General features: G+C 44.0%; 1 protein-coding gene across 1 annotated transcript; it reads right to left on the reverse strand.

Moving 5' to 3' along the window:
• Nucleotides 1-1,046: 1,046 nt before the first annotated feature.
• On the reverse strand, nt 1,047-22,260 carry CZIB (CXXC motif containing zinc binding protein). Its single transcript, XM_061633016.1, has 8 exons — nt 21,923-22,260; nt 21,744-21,827; nt 20,579-20,635; nt 15,044-15,125; nt 6,723-6,754; nt 4,968-5,045; nt 3,500-3,565; nt 1,047-1,213 (listed from the first exon to the last, which is right to left on the reverse strand). Exons 1-8 carry the CDS (start codon nt 21,926-21,928, stop codon nt 1,136-1,138), a joined length of 483 nt encoding a protein of 160 aa, XP_061489000.1. The 5' UTR covers nt 21,929-22,260; the 3' UTR covers nt 1,047-1,135.

The following is a 22,260-nucleotide window of genomic DNA, read 5'->3' on the forward strand; positions in this document are numbered from 1 at the left end:
TATAAGTGGAAATTTACTCACAGTACGCTGGATTTTGCACAGTAATTATTGTGTCTGTTTTTACATGCCACAATCTATAATTAGGGTGGCTCAACTTTTAGGGTCTGCACTGACCCACCAACCCTCCAAGGGCTGCATGCTAAGCATGTGGCAGAAAAGGAGGCATGGCTTGATCCATCTTGCTCACCAAATTTTTATTTGAAAGTGATTATTATTCCCTCTTTACTCACCAGTATGATCAGTAGGGGATGCTGACCTCATTACATCTAGTCGCTTTAACTGCTGGCTGCGTGGTTTCTCCTATTGTGATGCCTTCGGCAGCACGCCAGAATGACAGTGTCCCCGACCAAAGCAGCACCGAGGAACAGTGAATGAGGCAATTGGGGTGTGGGGGTGTATTAGCATCCCCAATTAATTTCAAATCACCAAAAATTACTCAAAGGCACTTGGGTAAGCCCCATGATGGTAATTAACTGTGGGCAGTAGTTTTTTAAAGTTACAAATGAGTATTTTTTTTAAAGACGAGGGAGACAAGGGAACATGACAGAGATATTCCTTTCCCTAATAAAAAGAGAGATGAACGCATTTTTCAGAAATTCCAGAAAAGGGGGATTATATTAGTGACAGATTGTTCAATCAGATACCTGGAAAATGTACGTAGGTCTATAATTCACTTAAGATTTCAAAATACATTGCAAATATTTTGGTTTCTTGCACTTGCAATTTAACATAAATGTGAGAAAAGTCAAGAACTTTCATGGCAATAATAGTGTTATTACAAAAGGTGAGCATATTTTCCCTTACAATGGAAGCTCCTGTGCCTTATATTAATTGCCTTAAAAAGGACCTCCTAGATCCCAGCATTAATCTAACTGAAATCTTGATACTTTTAGTTCTACCTATGTGCCCCAGAATGTCTACAGTAGGCTTCCAGCTATTTAGTATACTTTTTCAGCACAAGTATACTCATTTGCATTTATTCTTAGTTTATACTTTGGTATAATAAAAAAAGCTAAGTGCACAAGTCTGGAAAAATGAAGCCTGCAGAAAGTATATGACTTTTATTCTAGGTTCAATAAATGCAATTTAAGACAACATGGCCATATAGAAAACGATCCCACACAAAACAAAAGCTTCAACATTTGACAAATCTATGGGTAACTTCATAGACGCCGACAGAATCCTTTATTTTTTCATCATAGTCATTCCAATCCTGTGGAGGTAAACATACACTAACATTAACATTTTAAAAGTCTATGCTTGGGAGTCTAGCCTGTTTTTCAGGCACATTATTAACCTCTTTGCATGACTTGAGATTTTTATTCGCTTCAAATTTAACATTTTTAGCTTAAGGAATAAGCTTCTCTGTGTATGAAGTCCAGGGTCCTACTAAAGGACAGGCTCACCATTACCCTGGATGAAAGGATTAAATCTGTTGAGCTGTTGGTGCATCACCAGACTGACTGTTCTCCGTGCCAAGGAGTGGAAGTGTCCTTGACTGCTATGAGTGAGAGTCATTAGTGAGAGCTTCCAAGGAGATTATCTGACATCTAGCACGAGAGAATAAATCTGGAGGAATTGTTTGCAATCCCAGGACTTGTATTTGCACATATTAAATATTCCAGGGCTGCATTTGTCCCCAAGTTATACTACAAAGAAGTTGAAATTACCCTGGAGTGGCCCTTCAGAGGTTGCTGGACTAGAACTCCCATCATCCCTGCTACTGGTCATGCTGGCTGGGGCTGATGTGGAATTGGGAGTCTAGCAGCATCTTGAGAGCCACAGGTTCCCCATCCCTGCCCTACAGGATTATTTTATAATCTACATCCACCTATCGTTTAAGAGGCTGACTGGCTTCTGCCCCAAAATAAAAGGAGTGCATGATTTTCATGCAGAAGAGCCTAGGTTCAATCCCTGGTATCCCCAGGTAGCTCTGTCCGAAATCCTGGAAAGCTGCTGCAGGTCATTGTAGACAATCCCAAACTAGATGGACAAGGGGTCCAACTCAGCATAAGGTAGCTTCATGTGTTTAGAAGAGAGCCACCTTTCACCAAAGTAAATAAGACATGAAATATTTTTAAAGGCCCAAGTTCCCAATTATATGTTTCATTCAAACACTGGTTTGTCATAGTTGCTCTTGCCTGCCATTAGAGAACTCACAGTGTAGCATCTAGTACAGGTGTCCAATCTAGCTAAATCTGTGGTTTAAACTCAGCGCTGTAACTTCCTTATAAAACGAGTTATAGATCTGTTTCCTTACTGCAACACAGTTGTGAAATACCAGCAATTGTGTATGTTCCCCAAGGGACCAATTTGAGAAAACTGGCATTGTAAGCGAAGTTAATATTTTCCTCCTGTATTTGGCAGAGCCTTGCCGTCTTGCATATCTTAAGAGTCAGGAATGTGGACAAGCTACCTTGGAAACATACACTGCAACTCTGGAGATGCTGCCTAGCTTTTGTTTTTGGAAGCCCCCCAAACCAGCCAGTATAGTCTAGTGGCCAGAGCAACACACTAGGACTGGGGAGACCCAGGTTCAAATCTCTACTCAGCCACGAATCTCACTGGGCAACTTAGGCCAGTCATGGTCTCTCGGTCTAGGACACCTTGCAGGATTGTTGGGGGATAAAATTGGCAAGTTATGTATTGGCAAGGGAAGCTATGTATGCCACTTTGAGCTCTTTGGAGGAAAAGAAGGGTAAAAATGTTGGATGTAGCAGCAACAGCAGAAGGGGAAGAGAAAGCTATACACACAACTGACCATATGCCAGGAGAAAAAAAAGTGGAGGGGCTGAATAGTGGTTCAGAATGAGGGAGGGTTGGCATTTGAGGGCCAAACTAGTTGAGACATTAAATGTGTCTTCACATTTAACATGTACTTTTTAAAAAAAAGAAAATGGCTGCTACAGGGGGGTGCTGAAAATGATCAGGACACTCTGTGTGTGTGTGTGTGTGTGTGTGTGTGTTTTAACTCTTTCATCCCCCGATAAAAACTACTGATCTGTAGTTGCTATTTGCACTGGGAGAAAAATCCCCCCACTGGCACCTATGGGAACTTTCCTTGGTGTTTAAATATCAGTGTTAGAAAAGCATTCTTGTGGATATTGTGACAGTGAGAGAAAGAGTGCAACTCCCCCTCCCCAAAGCCTTGAGGCTGCCTAGACAACACTGCAGCTGTTTATGTAACAAAAAAAAGTGTCCTTTATTTGCATTCATGCATTTAACTTCACATCTAGTTTGGGCCCAAGAGGGTACCAGGAATATTGAGACCCAACAAGTCCAAAAAGGAAAGAGTATCATCTGGATCCTGTCAGATGGGTGGCTCGATTGCAGAGTCCTGCTGCTCCTTGTGAGCCCTCCTGGATAGCCTGCTTAAGCAAGATCACCCCTTCTGGCCTGAAATACCTTACTGTGGATTGTATGTTTTATGTGAGAACACAGGGACACCTTTTCAAACTGGATCATAAGGTTATTTTAATACTTTTTTCAGAGACTGTACCTTTTCCAACAAGTTGATGTCATTGAAAGGTGTGCCAGACTCTGCGCCTTCTGCAGCAAATCCAGCCTATAAACATTTAGAAATCTTGTTAGTATACAATCATATCTAGAATAATATGGGTGGAAAGAATAATATGGGTGTGACAAAGGGACTCCTAACAATGGAGCTACAAGTTCTTGCACCAGAAATGAATTCTTGGAAACAGCTGAGATGCCTGCCAGAGACTAAGCACTGTGGGAAGGACCGTAGCTCAATGGTACAGCATTAGCTTTTCACACAGAAGATCCCAGTTCAGCCCACGGCACCTCTATGGAGGGCTTGAAAAGACTCTGGGCTGAAACCCTGGAGAGCCACTGTCATTGTTGGCAGTACTGAGCGAGAGGCACCAATGGCCTGACTTGGTATAAGACAGCTTTCTATGTGTTAGCATATCACAGCAAAGAGTTGTGAGGCACCTTAAAGACCACGCTCCACACATGTTTTACTCAGAGTAGACCTAAGGAAGTGAATGAACCTTACTTGGGCTGCAATCCAATACACACCTGAGAGGAAGCCCAATGAAACCCAATGGAGCTTACTTCTGAGTAGACATGCGTTGAATTGCAGCCTTAGTTATGTCTAGCCATTTCAGTGGGTCTACTCCGAGTATGATACAACCCTAACAAATTTATTGCGGCACAACTTGCATATTTGTATCATAAAGATAATTTGTGCTGCAAGAAAGTTTAGTCTTTATATTGTAAAAGATTTTATAAGACGTTCTGATACATTGTTGTTTTAGTAAAGACACCGTTAATTTCTGCTAAAGAGAGTCTCAAAGGGGCCAGCTGCCCCCTACTGGCAGTTAATGGACCAAACAGCATTCAAGCACATGAAGGAAATTGCAATGCTTGATATAATGCTTTGTACATGTATACAACTGTCAAATACAGCTGGAATTCCTGATATCTATACTCCTTATTTCCTTGGTAGCATGACTACCCCGTCTCCTTCCACATATATACAACATTGTACCCATTTTTTAAAAAGCAGACTATGTTAGCACATGAGGAAAAGATTTGTGGCCTCTGACTTCCCAAGGTCTGAGGCCTGTGCAAAGGTGAAGCTGGAACTGGTGACAACGTGACATGTGGATTTTCCTGTTCTCATTCTCCCTCAGCCAGTCTCAACAGAACCATCCCCTGTAAGCACCAAATATGAAATATGTTGGGTGATACATAATTGCAAGGCTGCAATTAAAACTCAAACCTGCAGATTTTGGGGCTATAACAACTTGTACATTTACCTATTTCACTTTATCATGTGAAAAATGTAGGTGGAAAATCTTGGTAACTCTTGCCTCAAGGGATGAGCCCCAGCTGAATTGGTCCGAAGGGAACTATGTGCTGAAGAGCAAGTTAAATAGTAATTTAGGCTTAATAGGTAAACGTTTCAAAGGTGCCGAAATAGAACATTCGTAACAACTTGCCTGTGGTTGGAAGTCCACTGGTTCAAGGCCACGGCACTCAAACTCCACTATTGTCTTATATGTCTCATTATCTTCAGCCTAGGATTAAGCCAAAATACTTAGTTTTCATATCAGAAATAAAAGTAGGCAGAACACAACATATATTATGTATATATTGTATATTGTAGAATATACAATAACAACCAATCTTATATAGCTTCACAACACTGGAAATTCTTTATTTATTTATTAAATGTACATCCCACCCTTCCGCCCAGAAGGAGCCTAATAACATTTGGGCTCATTATGTGATATGCAGAATTTTGTAATTTAGTCTTAAGGTTTTTCTGCAGTACAGCAATGTCCAAGCAAGACTCTGTGGAAAAGATTCCATCCAAGTTACAATTATACAAATCATTTTTAAAAGCTTTATTAAAAAAACAATATCCCATTATTTGAAAAAATTACCAGTAAATTTTTTTGATAAGGGGACATTGCTTTTTAATAAAAAGGTTATTAAAATTTATTTTTATAATTATAACATAGGTACAATAGTTTATTCTTGTTAAACTATAAAATTCTGCAGCAGTGTAATATACCACATTGTGACTTCAAGCTTTATTGAAGAAAAATTTGAATTCATGAGATTTATTTTCAACATATATTATTGAAAGGCATTCTTTTATGTATGTTTTTAAGAATTTGCTCTCTGAACCCATGCACAAGGAGATGCCTTTTCCAACTATATGCCACTGAAGAAGACTTTGTAAGTCAGAAGGCATCTAGTGTTCTCTCTGTAACATATATATTGTAAACAGTTTCATCTTCAAGATATCAAAGTTTGGGGTCAACCTATCTTTGCATTTCATTGCTATGGTGCAGTCAGCATTTGAAAGATATATCCGACCAGCACAGCTAGATATTTTAGAATCCACTGATATGATATGATATACAATGTCTGCTTTTCAGTGTTGTGAAGTCACATAAAATTGTTTGGTTTTTGTTGTATATTCTATTGGCCATTGACTTAATCCTTGTAAAGTTTCATCCTTTCATATCTATTTTATGAAAATACTGAGTGGTCAGAGAATATATTTTCTAGGATTTTTTCCCTCATCAAATTATCATATCTCATCAAGACACAAAGTTCTACAACGACTCTAACACCAGTAATTACTCTGGAATGCTTGTAGGTCTCCAGGAATAGTTTTCATCTCCCAGAAACTGTAGCGAAACAATCAAGTGAAAACCAAAGAGGTATAAGAAAATGCATATTATACAATGATCATTAGAGCCTGTTTTAAGCTACATCCTGTAGCTAAATAATCAATAATGGAATATATGTTAAATTGAATATACATTGGGTAAGACAAATCAATGAAAACTCAACACTAACTAGATATTCCAATCCAATGGATTGGAAATCCTCAAAAAGCATCACTTCATTTATTTAGGGCTATCTATGCATTTCCAAATAATGCATTTCCCCCTCTACCTTAGGGTGGTCAAAATACAAACATCTGGGTAGGTGGTGCAGTAGGATCATGTACAACACAATTCTGTGCATGCTACTTAGAAGGAAGCCCCACCAAGTTCAATGCTACTTTCTTCCAGTTAAGTGTGTAATCTTTCCAATTTCCTTCCTTACACAGTAGGGAGGTTCCACATGTACAACTCCATGGGGATCTTACTATGCATAGAGTCCTTCCATACTTTTGATCAAGCTCAGTGAAACCTGTAACCTCATGCATAATAATGTAAATAAAATGAACTTACATTGTAAGGCTTCATTGTGTGACTTAAGATATCTGAAAGAAAAAGAGGAAAAAAGACATAGCAATGAAACACATCCATCATTAAAATGAAATGAAGAACAATGGAATTCACACTATGTGAATGATTTGAGTATATGTCAGTTTTATATTTAAGAATCCTGCTATAACTGGCTTATGAACTGGGTGTCACAACTTTTAAATCAAGAAAAATAGAGTTTACAGAATGACATGTAACAGCACAGTCCTAACCGTGGCCCCATCCACACTATACATTTAAAACTATTATACCACCTTAAACAGCCATGGCTTCCCCGAAAGAATCCTGGGAACTGTAGTTTGTAAAGGGTGCTGAGAGTTGTTAGGAGACCCTTCTTCCCCTCCCAAAGCTGCAATTCCCAGAGTTCCCTGGGAAGAGGGATTGATTGCTAAACCACTCTGGGAACTGCAGTTTTGTCAAAATAGGGGTCTCTTACAAACTCTTAGCACCTTTAACAAACTACAGTTCCCAAGATTCTCCTGGGGAGACCATGACTGTTTAAGTGGTATAATACTGCTTTAAACGTATAGTGCAAATGGGGCCCATGTCTACTCAGACATAAATCCTATTGAATTCAATGGGACTTACTCTCAGGTAAGAATTTCAGCCTAAAACATTTTTGACAGCAGGGCTTTGCAGATCAATGGGGCCACAAGCCTGCCACTCACAGTTGCCCCAGCAGACGGGAGGGAAGGACAATCAGGCCCGATCTGATCACATAACAGCAGTGAAACTGGCTGAGGTTGTGGTGGATCACAGGCCAGCTCATCCCCTCCCTGTCTCCAGAGCGCCCCAATTCAGATTGTTCTGCTAGCTGCCCATATGTCTGATGACTGGCTGGTTTTAGCTGGCAGATCTGAATGGAGGGACTCCTCCACTCAATCCAGCATTGCTACCTGGGGTGGTTTTTTTTTAATTGCTCAGTTAAAATAAGTTGCATGGAAAATTCACAGTGTACCAGTTTTGATCTCTTTCCAAAGATGGCAAGTTTCCCAAGGTGGAAAAATGGCAACAATTTGACAGGATGTTTGTAAATCTCTCTTCAAATGGGAAATAAAATCATTACAATATGCATATAAAACCAAACAAAACCATTTAGCTACTTTGCAGCAATCCGGCCCATTTAAAAATAGAATTACCTAGGAGTAAGCCCTATTGAACTCACTTCTGAGTATACATATATAGAACTACACTATAAAACATGCATTCACACTAATACTGAACATTATTACCTAGGGTTGCCAGGCTCAGGGCCTGAGACTGATTCTGTATCTTTAGGAGAAAAGAAAGTCACCCAAGTGCAGGTGTTCTTGCAATACTGTAATGGAAAAAACCACAAGGTGGAATGCTCCCTTTCCCCTGCACAACTTTTAAAGATACAGAAGACCACTTGGAGGCCGGGCCTGGCAACCAAACAATTACCCCAAACAATTCCTGGCTAACTATGTCGTACTTGGCCATTCTGGTCTTGCAGCCATTTGCCGTTTACTGTCGGTCCCACTTACATGCTCCTTCAGTATATAAGTGAGTTTTACTATCTCTACTGTGAACATCTCTGCTGCAGTTCATTGCTCCACTTAAAAAGGCGACACGCCAGAAATGGGCAAACTTGATGGGCAAACTCAGCGTGTTGGGAATGGCACAAACTGGGTCTGACTATTTCCCACAGGCTGTGTCCTCATAAGACAGTGCTGCTTATCTGCTTTCTCTGCCCCTTGGATATTATCCAATTGTATTCATAGTGTGGTGTTTAAATAAGTAATACTGCCATTTCAGTGAGAAATTATAATAATAATGGAAGTCCACCTGAGAGGTTGACAAGTCAAGGAAACCCCACCTTTTGCATTAGACAGCCAGCTCACAAAATTCAGTGAAGATGACCACAGGGGTGGGTGGGGGTGAAAAGTACATTCAAAAGTAGCAGCAAGGGAGAAGTAAACAACTAGGTTCAAAGGCAGGGCAAAGCAAAGGGAACCAACAGTGCTGGAGGGACAGACTGCCTTGTAAATATGACTTTGGTCTCGCAATCACACAACAGAGAGTTGCATCCAATGCTGCACAAGGAGAGTTTCGTTTTCACAAAGGAACTTCCACTTCCTCCTCTCCCAGCATGCACCCACAAAGTCCTCCAGCCCTCTGGAGCAGATTTTGAGGGTGCATGCAGGGCTGCAGGGGACAGGAGAGGAGAGGGGGAAGTTCCATTTTGGAAGTGAAAGCCTGCTGCGCAGAGAATGGTAGTGTTGGGTACAAGTAAGAAACTCAAGACAAAACTCCTAAAATATGAACAGAAGCAGAATGCTGCTTATTCCAGGTGATATTTATCTGGAATATAGCTCTGAAAGATGGCAGTTATAGTCCCTTGGTGTCAGAAGGCAGAGCTGGGGTCCCAATCCCGGGGAGCTGGATCCCGGAGAGTTGGGAGAAGAGTATTCGGATGGATGGCAGAGGGAAGGGGGAGGAACTTCCCCCCTTTGGAGCGAAGACGAAACAGAGGAACTGCCAGTGATAAGGTCGCTTAGCAACGGGGAGCCTGAGCCCTCCCTGGACATTCTCACGCCTCCCCCTCTTTCAGGCTCAGAGCAAGAGGGGAAAGAGGGAGGGCTGCTCACAGCCGAAAAGCGGGGAGGCAGTTTACCATCAGCCCCTCCCCTATCCCCCATCCTGGAATCGGAAACTTCAGAAGAGGAGGGGGTGATGCTTCCCCCCTCACCGCGCACACACAGACAGCTGAAAAGACAGGAGAGAAGGGGGGGAAGGTGGGCAGTACCTGAGGGGCAGTTAAGGAGGAGCGAAAGATTGCGCGCCCGTTTGGCCCCTTCTTAAAGAACAGGCGGGAAGAAGTCCCTTGCTCTGTCAACTTTCTCCCAATGCCGCAGGACCTGTATCCCTGTATTGCTTCATGAGAAAACGCAGTCTTTGTTTGGACATTACCCTAATAAAACACGAATTAACTACAGCTGTTGGTCTGGTTCCTGAGTCACATCCTGGGCCTGACAGCTTGACAGAGCCACCTAAATCACCCTCAACGCTCTCTTCACTTGACTGGGACAAGATGTCAAAGGGAGCAGCGGGGGGGACGAACCCCACTTCTGAGACGGAAGAAGTGGAACTCTTGAGGACTAAGGTAGCTGATTTGCAGACGGATGTTCAAGCCCTGCTAGCAGCAGTCAAGGCGCTGAAGACGGATAATCAAACCTTGAAGGCCACGATAGACCAGATGCGAACAGCCCCTCCAGCTGCCGTAGTAAAGGTTCCCATTGGATTGCCCCCAAAATACGCGGGACAAAGTGATCAGTTGGCAACCTTCGTGGCTCAATGTGAGTTATATCTGGATGTCAGGCACACGGAATTTCCAGACGATGGGGCTAAAGTAGCTTTCGTGATTAGCCTCCTGGAGGGAGAAGCTGCAAAATGGGTGACTCCGTATCTCGTGAGAAAGGATACTGTCTTAGGAAGGTACAGAGGATTTATACAGGAGATGACCGAGATGTTTCAAGACCCGCAAAGGGCTGAAACAGTAGCGCGGCAACTAGGCGCTCTGAAGCAAGCTAAAGGGACTGTTTCCGAGTACACTAACGCTTTTAAAATTCTGTCCCAGGAAACTGGTTACAATGACGCCGCCCTGATGTTTATGTACCGGAGTGGATTAAATGCTGAAATCCTGGATGAGTTGGCCAGGACCTCCCCCCCCGGTGACCTACCAGGGCTCATCCAGCTATGCCTACAGATAGATCACCGGATGGAAGGAAGGCGCCTGGAAAGGAAGCAGGAGGTCCCGAGATACTCAGCCTCGGCATCCCGCAACAAGACCCTTCCCACTGCAGGGATGGCAGGTAATGCAACTGAGGGACAGGGAGGGGCTAGGCCAAGACTGTCGGAAGAAGAAAAAGAAAGACGACGCCGGGAACGTTTATGCTTTTATTGTTCAAAGCCGGGCCATGTGGCCAGAGACTGTGGACTGAAAGGGGGGAAAGCCGAGCCGTCGGGAAACTAGAACACCCAGTCCACGTGCAGGCCGGTGGACTGGGGGCAGCGTTGAATAAAGGCCCCCCAACGATCCAACCTCCCTCAAAGGGGGTGTTGGTCTTGCCTATTCGGATTACAACTTCCAGAGGAGTGGTGTTTAATTCCACTGCCTTAATTGACAGTGGAGCCTCCACAAATTTTATTGATGCAAAGTTAGTCAAGCGTCATGGAATTTCCCGGTGGAAACTGGATGCTCCCCTAGCTGTGGAGACTATCGATGGGAGACCCCTGAAGTCAGGAGGCGTGACACAAGCCACGGAGGAAGTGAAACTTCAAATCCCTGGGCACGAAGAGTTCATTTCGCTATACGTGTCAGATCTCTTGAACTTTGAGGTGATTCTGGGAATGCCCTGGCTAGCAAAGCATGAACCCAAAATAAGTTGGAAGGAGGCGGTGGTGTGGTTCACCTCACAGTATTGCCAGGAGAACTGTCAACCTGAAGGAATCAAGAACACCCTAGCGGGGGCAGTGCAACAGATCGAGCAAGTGACCCTGCTGCCAAAGTATGAAGAATTCAAAGATGTGTTTGATGAAAAAGAGGCAGAGACTTTACCCCCCCACCGCCCTTACGACTGTGCAATTGACCTAGTGCCAGGAGCCAGCATCCCATCAGGGAGAATCTACTCTCTCACAGAGAATGAGAGGGAGGCCCTGAAGGAATTCCTGGATAAAAACCTGAGGCGAGGATTCATACGCCCCTCACAATCCCCTGCTGGAGCGCCACTATTGTTTGTGAAAAAGAAGGGGGGGAACTCAGACCCTGTAACGACTATCACGCATTGAACCAGATCACCATCCCCAACAGCTACCCGCTGCCCCTGATCTCAGAGTTGCTGGACCGACTGCGCTCTGCAAAAATCTTCACGAAGTTGGATTTGAGAGGAGCGTACAATCTGATCAGAATGAAGGAGGGAGATGAATGGAAAACAGGATTCTTGACCGCTTACGGACAGTATGAATACCTGGTCATGCCGTTCGGGCTTTGTGGAAGTCCAGGAATTTTTCAAAAATTCATGAACGATGTGTTTAGAGACTTGTTGGACACGTATGTAATCTGTTACTTAGATGATATCCTGGTGTTCTCAAAGAACCAGGAAGACCACGACCAGCATGTGAAGACGGTGTTGAAGAGACTGAGAGAAAATCACCTGTATGCTAAATTAGAGAAATGTGGATTTGACCTCAAGTCTCTAGACTTCCTTGGATATCGAATCTCAGCGGAAGGCGTGGAGATGGACCCAGGGAAAGTAAGCTGCATATTGGACTGGGGCCAACCTGTCACCAAAAAGGATGTACAACGGTTTTTGGGGTTTGCCAATTATTACAGAAAGTTCATTCCAGGGTTTTCCAAATTAACAGCTCCTCTGACTGACTGTTTAAGGGGGAAGAAGAAGTTTCAATGGACAGAGAACGCCACCGAGGCCTTTGAGGAGCTGAAGAGAAGGTTTGCTACTGAGCCCATTCTGCGCTTTGCTGATCCGAACCGCCCTTTCGTAGAGGAAGCAGATGCTTCAGATTTTGCCATCGGGGGGGTCCTGCTACAATTAGACCAAGAAGGGAAGGAGCTGCACCCCTGTGCGTACTTCTCTCAGAAGTTAAAGCCTGCAGTGAAGAACTACACAGTTTGGGAGAAGGAGCTGCTGGCCATCAAGGACTCTTTTGAAAACTGGAGACAATATCTAGAGGGGACCTCTCATCGAATTGAAGTGCGCTCCGACCACAAGAATCTTGAAAGCCTCCAAACAGCCAGAAAGCTGAACCAGAGACAGATAAGATGGTCCCAGTTCTTCACTAGGTTTAACTTCCAGATTACTTACCATGCCCAAGCCAAAAACCAGACAGCGGATGCCTTATCCAGACAGCCACAATACAAAGAAAGTGAATCCGAGGACCAGCCTCAGTGCGTAATCCCGCCAGAGAAATTAATGTTGGGAGTATGCCAGCCTTCATGGGAAGAGGAACTCAAAAAGGCACAACAAGAAGATGCAGACATGCTAAAATATCAGCAGGAGACGGGACAAGGTCAAGACTCAGAAGTAACCTTTCACTGGAGAAATGGACTGTTATGGTTCAAAACCGCCAGATATGTGCCAGAAGGGGAATTAAGGCTCAGAATCCTATGCCAGTGTCATGATTCCATCACAGCAGGACACTTTGGGATTTACAAGACCATTCAGAACGTGGCCAAGGACTTCTGGTGGCCTAAAATGCGTCGGGATATTGAGAGTTATGTAAAGTCCTGCTCTGTCTGTCTGCGGACAAAAACACAAACAGGGACACCAGCAGGACTGTTACAACCGTTGCCTGTCCCACACGAACCCCGGAAGGACCTCTCCATGGATTTTATAACTGATCTACCCAAGTCCCAAGGAATGACAGCCATCTTAGTAGTGGTGGATCTACTTACCAAAATGGCACACTTTCTTCCTTGTGCAGGGGCCTTAGAGGCTAAAGAAACAGCCAAGTTATTCATCAAAGAAGTCTACCGGCTGCATGGATTGCCAAACAGCGTAGTCTCAGACTGAGGAACTCAGTTCACAGCCAAATTTTGGAGAGCAATGTGGAAACAGTTGCAGACGGAATTAAAACTCTCCTCCGCCCATCACCCCCAGACAGATGGGCAGACGGAACGCTTGAACGCCGTTTTGGAAAGATATTTACGAAGTTATGTGTCCTATCAACAGACTGACTGGGTATCATATTTGCATTTTGCAGAGTTCGCCTACAACAATTCTCTGCACTCCAGCACTCAACAAACCCCGTTCTTCGCTAATTATGGATTCCATCCTAAAGTCTTTCCAAGCAGCTCAGAAGGAATGCTGGTACCGGCAGCTGAGAACTTCCTTAAGGAATTGCAAGCGGCGCAACAGACACTGAAACAGCAGTTAAACGAAGCCAAAACGGAGTACAAGCGAGTTGCTGACCTGCACAGGAAGGAGGCCCCCCCCCTTCAACCGGGAGACCAGGTATGGCTGTCCACCCGCTTCCTCCAGATGCCGGGCAAATGTAGAAAATTACAAGACAAGAGGGTGGGTCCTTTCGAAATAGAAACTCAAATCAATCCCGTGGCGTACCGACTGAAGCTGCCTGACACGTTTAAAATACATCCTGTGTTCCATCGATCCCTCTTAACGAAAGCCGCCCCTCCCAGTGAGTTACGGCCGGAGGAACCTCCCGGAGCTCCACTCCTGGTAAATGAGCAGCTTGAGTTTGAAGTTGAGGAGATCTTAGATTCCAGGATCAGACGCCACAAGCTGCAGTACTTGATTCACTGGAAAGGCTATGGGGTGGCTGACAGATCATGGGAAGATGCAGCTGATGTGCATGCTCCAGAATTGGTAAAACTTTTCCATCAACGTTTTCCCCACCGTCCCAAGCCAGACAAGGGGAGGGGGGCACAGCCTGGGAGGGGGGATGGTGTCGGAAGGCAGAGCTGGGGTCCCAATCCCGGGGAGCTGGATCCCGGAGAGTTGGGAGAAGAATATTCGGATGGATGGCAGAGGGAAGGGGGAGGAACTTCCCCCCTTTGGAGTGAAGACGAAACAGAGGAACTGCCAGTGATAAGGTCGCTTAGCAACGGGGAGCCTGAGCCCTCCCTGGACATTCTCACGCCTCCCCCTCTTTCAGGCTCAGAGCAAGAGGGGAAAGAGGGAGGGCTGCTCACAGCCGAAAAGCGGGGAGGCAGTTTACCATCAGCCCCTCCCCTATCCCCCATCCTGGAATTGGAAACTTCAGAAGAGGAGGGGGTGATGCTTCCCCCCTCACCGCGCACACGCAGACAGCTGAAAAGACAGGAGAGAAGGGGGGGAAGGTGGGCAGTACCTGAGGGGCAGTTAAGGAGGAGCGAAAGATTGCGCGCCCGTTTGGCCCCTTCTTAAAGAACAGGCGGGAAGAAGTCCCTTGCTCTGTCAACTTTCTCCCAATGCCGCAGGACTTGTATCCCTGTATTGCTTCATGAGAAAACGCAGTCTTTGTTTGGACATTACCCTAATAAAACACGAATTAACTACAGCCGTTGGTCTGGTTCCTGAGTCACATCCTGGGCCTGACACTTGGCTCTCAGGGACTATTACCGCCTACAACCTCTTAATTGCATTTTCTGAGAAGTCACCCCTCTCATTTAGCAGCCACCTACTGCGCCCTCCAAACCATTTTGAAAACCGAACAGCGTGGCCCAGCCTGAAAAGAATCAAGTCAAAATAAAGTTGATGTCTTTGGATTCTTTATGTCTGCTGGATGGATATATATAAATCGCTTACCTATGTAATTTTCTCGGGAGCACAGCTTGCATTTCTGCACCATAGTGGCACTCCCCCTGCCTCCTTTGAGAGGATGGCTGTCCTAAACAAAATCCCAAGAGAAGGCATCAACTTCAAGGCTTCACAGTCTGGAGGAGAAGCTCAGGGCAGAAAGTTATTTTTTTCCTCAGGAAACGATAAGCTTTATGTAAACTGCTGGCTGGGGCTCATCTGGAGGGCACCAGGTTGGCAAAGGCTGTTGTAAAGGAAGCCCCCTTTTCTTTGAAACTAAAAGTTTTCCAAGTATCAATGAATAATTACTACAAGCAAAATAAAAAAGAGCAAATGGATAACAATGTAGAGGCAGGGAATATCTCTACGATATAAATTCTTTAGTGAACGTCTTATTTCAACTACACCTTTTTCCTGTATTCACACCTCACCAAGTAGGACAATCTCATCAAAAGATGATTGACCATGATAAATATACTAGCAGTGGAAGCATTGCCATGAAATGACTGTATAAAGAAGCCAAAAAACTGTTGATCCGGGCAGGTCACAAAGTTAATAGGCACGAAGCATGAGCTGGGTGGGTGGGTGGCGAGAAAAAGACAACCGGCTTCCACACTAAGCCACTGATGGTTACCAGCAGAGTAGCAAATGCTCACATTCATAGACATGAATCCTGCAGTCCACAAGGCAGACCTAGGAAGGAAGCAGGGACTCTGGGCTAGGGAACCTGGCTGCTCCAAAGATGAGTACAGCCCACCTTTCTCTGAGTTCACTGATGCAGAAAAAAAATCCTAAATCAGCGAATGGCCAACAGACTTCTTCTATTCTTATTATTTCACTTGGATGCGGCAATGCAATGGCAAATTGCCCTAAAATGAGTTGATAAAAAGGAGGCATATAAAATTTGAAATAAATAAAGTAGGCCTCAAAAAGTTGAAACTTCTGTTTAGGACTATGGAGAGCCCATACATACATTTTAATACCAACCTCTTGCCATGTACTGAAACTATAACTTTAAAACAACGGCTTCATAAAATAATGGTTATATTGCCATTCACAATAGACATTAGCCAACTGAGCATGTAAATATATTATCTGGTATGAACACAGTACACACCCTGGGCTCCTTCTGGGAGGAAGGGTGGGATATTAATTTAATATATAAAATAAATAGTAAAATAGACTATTTTAAGACCAGTGGAGCATACAACCTAAGGTGGAATGACATATACAGTGTGAAATAGGCAAATATTGGACATAGCCAATTGCCAAGAGCCAGATGTGTTTGACCCTACAGCCTTCCTCCTACTTTACATATTAGTTATGGGTTGTATCCAGTGCTGTGCCAGGATTCCACTGTTCCATGCCAGGGCTTCCATTTTCTCTCCCCTACCCCACGCAGCCAAAGATCTGCTCTGGAGGGTCCCCCAATCCTCTGCAGATAATTTTGAGGGCTCATGGAAGGCTGGAGAGGCCAGGAGAGGGAGAGAAAGCTCCGCAACATGCACAGATGTTGATTGCAACAGTGGAGGTGCAGCACTAGATAGGGATCTATTAAATGTTCACTAATAGGCAAAAAACCTTGTGGTTTAAGAACGTACCTGTAGCCCACAGATATTTCTATCAAACTTTAAAAAGCAGGGAAATTGGGCAGCTATAGTGCATGCACCAGGGGAGCAGGAGACCTGACCTCCTCTCTGAGATATTGGACTGCCCTTACAAATTTGTCAAAATGCAAACACCATTTGAGCTGGTCTTTCACAGTCCAATCCACTTCCTTTGTAGCTTGGAAGATTTTGGTAACATGTGCCTATGAGCATATGGTGAGTGGTGGCAATACCTGCCACCTCCAAAGATGGAGAATTACATATTTGTATATTTGTTGGTGTTCTTACTTTGCTTCATTCCTGTATTACTATTGTTTCTACAGAGAATCTAATATAGAAATTTTTATTTCTCTCATTATTCATCCTAGAAGCCTGTGTCAAATTTATTTTTATTAATTTCAAAGCCTTTTTATTGGTCAGTGTCATATAATGATGAAAACAGCCTTTTGTGTTTCACATTGGAGGTTATGTTCTATTTCTATTTTGGGTGCATTAACAGTTGAATCTGAAACTGCAGTCTGATGTAAAATCAAACTGATTACAATATGTTGCTACTTCAGCAATGACTCTAGCTGTTGGAAAAAACAAACTTAGCCTGCCCAAGATGCATGTTTTCAGCCTTCTATGTTTAAACCACTTCATTTAAGGCAAGGTGGGCACGGTCAATTAAAAACACAGAGTACACCTAGAATTTTGCTAGAATATATTTCACCTCCCACTGTTTTATCTTGTGCAAACTGAGGCATTCCTGATGTCCACTGGAGACTATTCTGCAGAATGAAATGGAAATGGACTGCCTTCAAGTCGATCCTGATTTATCGCGACCCTATGAATAGGGATTTCATAGTAAGCAGTATTCAGAGGGGGTTTACCATTGCCTCCCTCTGAGGCTAGTCCTCCCCAGCTGGCATGGGCCTGCTCAGGTTGCCACAGCTGCACAAGTCAGCCCCTTCCTTGTCCGCAACTGCCAGCTGGGGGGCAACTGGGCTCCTTGGCACTATGCAGCTTGCCCATGGCTGCACAGGTGGCAGGGCACTTAACCCCTGAACCACTCATTGTGGGGGTGATCTTTAGCTGGCCCTTGACACCCAGGAGACCAGAGCGGGGATCTCTGGACTCACAGCCAGGCTCTCCTCCCCACTGTGCCATTATTCCACAATTGTTTTTGGAGTTTTTTTTAGTGTAAATTTTGCAAAGTATTGCTGTACTTCACATATTCACAGAAACAGAAGCAAAAGAAAATGATTTCCTATAGGAAACTTCACTAAAATAGCAAAGTAAATCACACATATTTAAAGTGACTATCTGAACTATGTCAACTGTCTTAATAATGTTGCTTTCTCCCTGCTAAAACAAGGTCAGCACAGCACATGTCTTGTTTCTATTATTTGGGCTGATTGCAGGTGTTGCCACCACTCACCATATGCTCAGAGGCACATGTTACGAAATTCTTCCAAGCTACACAGGACGTGGATTGGACTGTGAAAGACCAACCCAAATGGTGTTTGCATTTTGACAAATTTGTAGAGCAGTCCAATATCTCAAAGAGGAGGTCAGGTCTCCTGATCTCCTGGTGCATTCACTATAGCTGCCCAATTTCTCTGCTTTTTAAAGTTTGATAGAAGTATCTGTGGGCTATAGGTATGTCCTTAAACCGCAAGGTTTTTTGCCTATTAGTGAATTTCTCTGCTTTTTAATCCGGGAGGTAAGAAATGGGATCCTGTGCAAGTTCGCTGAGAATGGATGGATCCTTTGCATGCTTATTGAGTTCAATGGGATTTACTCCCCTGCAATCATGCAAAGGATAGGTGAAACTGACCACAGGAGATGGGGAGGGGACAAGGAGGAGGAGGGAGGGGAGGAAGGGGAGGGGAGCAGGCAGGAGGAGGAGGGGAGAAGGACAGGTTTGATCATTTGCATGTTTATTGAGTTCAGTGGGATTTACTCCTGTGCAATCATGCTTAGGATAGGTAAAACTGACCATGGGGGGAGGGAGGGACGGCTGGAGTGGCCAGGCAAGGAGGAAGAAGGAAGAGGAGAGGGAAGGAGGAAGGGAGAAGAGACTGGAAGAAGGGGAAAGCCAGGTCTGATTATTTGCATGCTTATTGAGTTCAATGGGATTAGGATAGGTAAAACTGGCCATGGGGGAGGAGCAGGGGGAGGGGAGAGGAGAGGAAAGGAGAAAGGGAGGGGAGAGGGGAGCAAAGGGAGAGAGAGAGGGAAGTAGGGGATTGGAGAGGGAGGGGCAAAGGAAGGGGCAGGGGAGGGCAAGTTTGTTATTGAGTTCAATGGTATTTACTCCAGTGCAATCATGCTTAAGATAGGTAAAACTGTCCATGGGGAGGAGGAGGGGGGAAAGGGGAAGGAGGGGATTGGAGGGGAGGGAAGAGGCAAGAGGGAAGGGATAGAACGGAGGAGAAGGGAGGGTAGATTTGATCAGTTGCATACTTTTTGTGTTCAGTGGGATTTATTTCTGTGCAATCATGTTTGAAAATGGAAATGGACTGCCTTCAAGTTGATCCCAACTTATGGCAACCCTATGAATAGAATTTTCATGGTAAACAGTATTCAGAAGTGGTTTTACCATTGCCTTCCTCTGAGGCTGAGAGGCAGTGACTGGTCCAAGGTCACCCAGTGAGCTTCATGGCTGTGTGGGGATTCAAACCCTGGTCTCCCAGGTCGTAGTCCAACACTGACCTCGGGGAGGGGCAGGGAGGGTAGGTGGAAGGGAGGAGTTTGGGTGGGTGGGCACTGGGCAGAGGGGAAGCCCCTTTCCTTTCCTAAAGGAAAACATTGTGAACAGTATCATTGCTTTTCAGGGTTTCCCCCACCTTTTTATTCTACAGCAGGCACATGTAGCCTCCCACCCAAATTTAAACCAAAGCTGTCCCTGGCCACATCCACACCAGACCTTTATTTCACTTTGGACAGTTATAGCTTCTCTCAAAGAATCCTGGGAAGTGTAGTTAGTGAACAGTGCTGATAGTTGCTAGGAGAGGCCCTGTTCCCTTCATAGACCTTCAGTCAAAGCAGCTGACTGTTAAACCACTCTGGCCACTGGAGCTCTGTCAGGAGAAGAGCAGTCTCCTCTCAGCACCCTTCACAAACTACACTTCCCAGGATTCTCTGGGGTAAGCCATGACTGTCTCACATAAAATCAGTCTGGTGTGGGTGTGGACCCCTGATTAGGCAAGCCCAGCAGCTGTGAGTCTGGCTGTTAGAACACTGACAGCTGGTTCTTACTGGGCATGCCTGACACTATCATTCAGTTCAATGCAAAATTTCTTAAATTAATTAAAAATCAGCCAGGCATTTTTTAAACTTTTAAACTGCAGAAGATGAAGATCAGAGTATGGGGCAAGGTCAGTAACAGGATTACAGGTACTCTGTGAACATGGCTCATTTTTAATGAATTTCAGCAGATTATGACAACTCTGAGAGAAAAAAGTCCAAAAGGGCTGTGGTTTTTCTCTCTCTCCCTTTAGACTTTGAACTCTCGATTCTTTCTGACTGTTTTGTGTATCGCCATGAAAATTGAGAGGGTTGTTAAGCAAGTGTTTCTGAGTTCAGGGCTTAAGTTTTGTAAGGTTTTGTTTTGAAATGAGCTTTTGGGAAGCATCAGAACGGCATGGGGGTATTTTCAATTTAACATTGAGGAATGTGAAAAATCCATGCTGGCTATGGTGTACAGCCACTCTTGTGGCTGTATAATATATCAGTCATAACTTTTTTACATTTTCAAAGATCATGCCTTCCAAGAGCTCCTTCTAGATTAATGCTCAAGCTGTTTGTTCAGACTAGTTGATTTGCTACTGAGAAAGACTTAGGTTTTCTACAAGTAGCCTTCTTACATTCCAGCATCATTTGAGCCAAGTATGTATCTGTATATATCATACAGACAACAAATTGATAACTTAGTTGTAGTTTTGAAACCTACCATTAATCGTAGATATTGCCATTTTTCTGAAATCTCGCCACAGTTCCCACACTTCAACTGAAAAATACAATAAAACCAAATGGAAACCAAGAGACACTTAGTGGAGTCAACGAGAGAACAGGCCAATCGAAAAAATAATGCTAAGATTAAAAAACAAAGGTATGCAATGGATATAAAATGCAAAACAGACCAAATCCAATATCCATGAAAAAGAAACCCACAACAACTCAAATCTGGAACACGAATATCAGAAATTGGCCCAAGAGATAGCACAACAGCAAAACCTATGGCTGCAGCCTCACAAGTTAATTATACAAGGGAAATCTTCTGCTCCAAGGATGAAAGGTTCCAATTTTCATTGGAGCCTATTGAGAGAGCTACTGTTGCAGTCTTTGCAGCCCACACAGGCCTAAACCTGTTGCTGTACACTTTCATTATAATCATGAACACCATATTTATTTAGTGGACAACACAATAGCAGGCATGTTTACTCAGAAGCAAGTCCCACTGAGTTCAAGGGACTTCCAACAGCAAGGATTGGACCCATGGGAGTGAGGTGGGCAGCAGGAAAGAAGCGTGCTTTGTTTGTGTATAATGAAACTAGTTTGAAAGCACACCACTGTTAAGTTGCCAGCTACATGGCCATGAGAATGCTAACAAGATGGCAAAGAAGAACCAATCAGGCACCTGGAACAACTATATGAAATATTACAGAATGCTTTGATAACAGGATTAGTTATTTCATAACCAAAAACTCTATAGCAGTAATTGTAAGCATAAGAGTTTGGGCTCAAAACAGCCTATAAAATAATATTCACTCATTTCATAAAATGATCCCTAAGCCCAGATGCATGGGATATTGGCTGTGGTTAGAGGGAAGAGAAAGGTACTCTGTATATTAATTTTTAAACTGAATTTAGGTCCTCCCAAATTCAAGAACCACTGATAGACGACTTAAATCATAACATTCTCTGCTATTTTTAGTACTGCTAATTTTAATTTGTTAATATAAATTAATAAAAAAATCCCTCAGCCAGTATTACAATACAGTGCACATTAACAGCAATATAAGCAATTGCAAATTAATTGCAAATATTGCAAATTAAGTATAGAGCGTCTCTGTCTGTGTATAGCGTGTACAGGTAACATCCTTTGCAGGCCATACCTTCAGATACCATCGAAAATCTTCTCCCACCGGTCTGAGATTTGTAATATTTTCCAAAGTGGCTTTGAACTGCAGCCCGATCTTCTGTAAAGAGACGTCACCATGTCAGTCATACACGAGGCATTCCTAGCCCCAACCCAAACTCACTTCATATTTCCACAGGGAAAACCTTCTTTTACCCCCATGGTGTCAACGGCAGCAGGGGAGACGAGGAAAGTGTCAAAGGAGAGCGAGCCAAGTCTATGGTTGCCTCGTTTCCCAAACACGGGAGCAACAGGATCGCGACGAAGCTCTACTGCCTTTTGAGATTCTGCAGGGACCAAACCGCTTCGGAGCAACCTCAGCAACAACTGGACAGCTGTTAATCAAACGTCGCGAGACTTGATGCTTGCCATTTTCTTGCGCCTCCAGTGTTGCCCATGTCTAGTCATTTTTAAACGCCCCTGAAAGCTAGAATTTGCCCTTTTTCAAGATGGCTGCCTCGCAGCTAAGCTTTGTGAAATAAACTGACCAACCA

Source organism: Rhineura floridana, chromosome 6 (genome assembly GCF_030035675.1).
Source record: "Rhineura floridana isolate rRhiFlo1 chromosome 6, rRhiFlo1.hap2, whole genome shotgun sequence".
Classification (NCBI taxonomy): domain Eukaryota; kingdom Metazoa; phylum Chordata; class Lepidosauria; order Squamata; family Rhineuridae; genus Rhineura; species Rhineura floridana.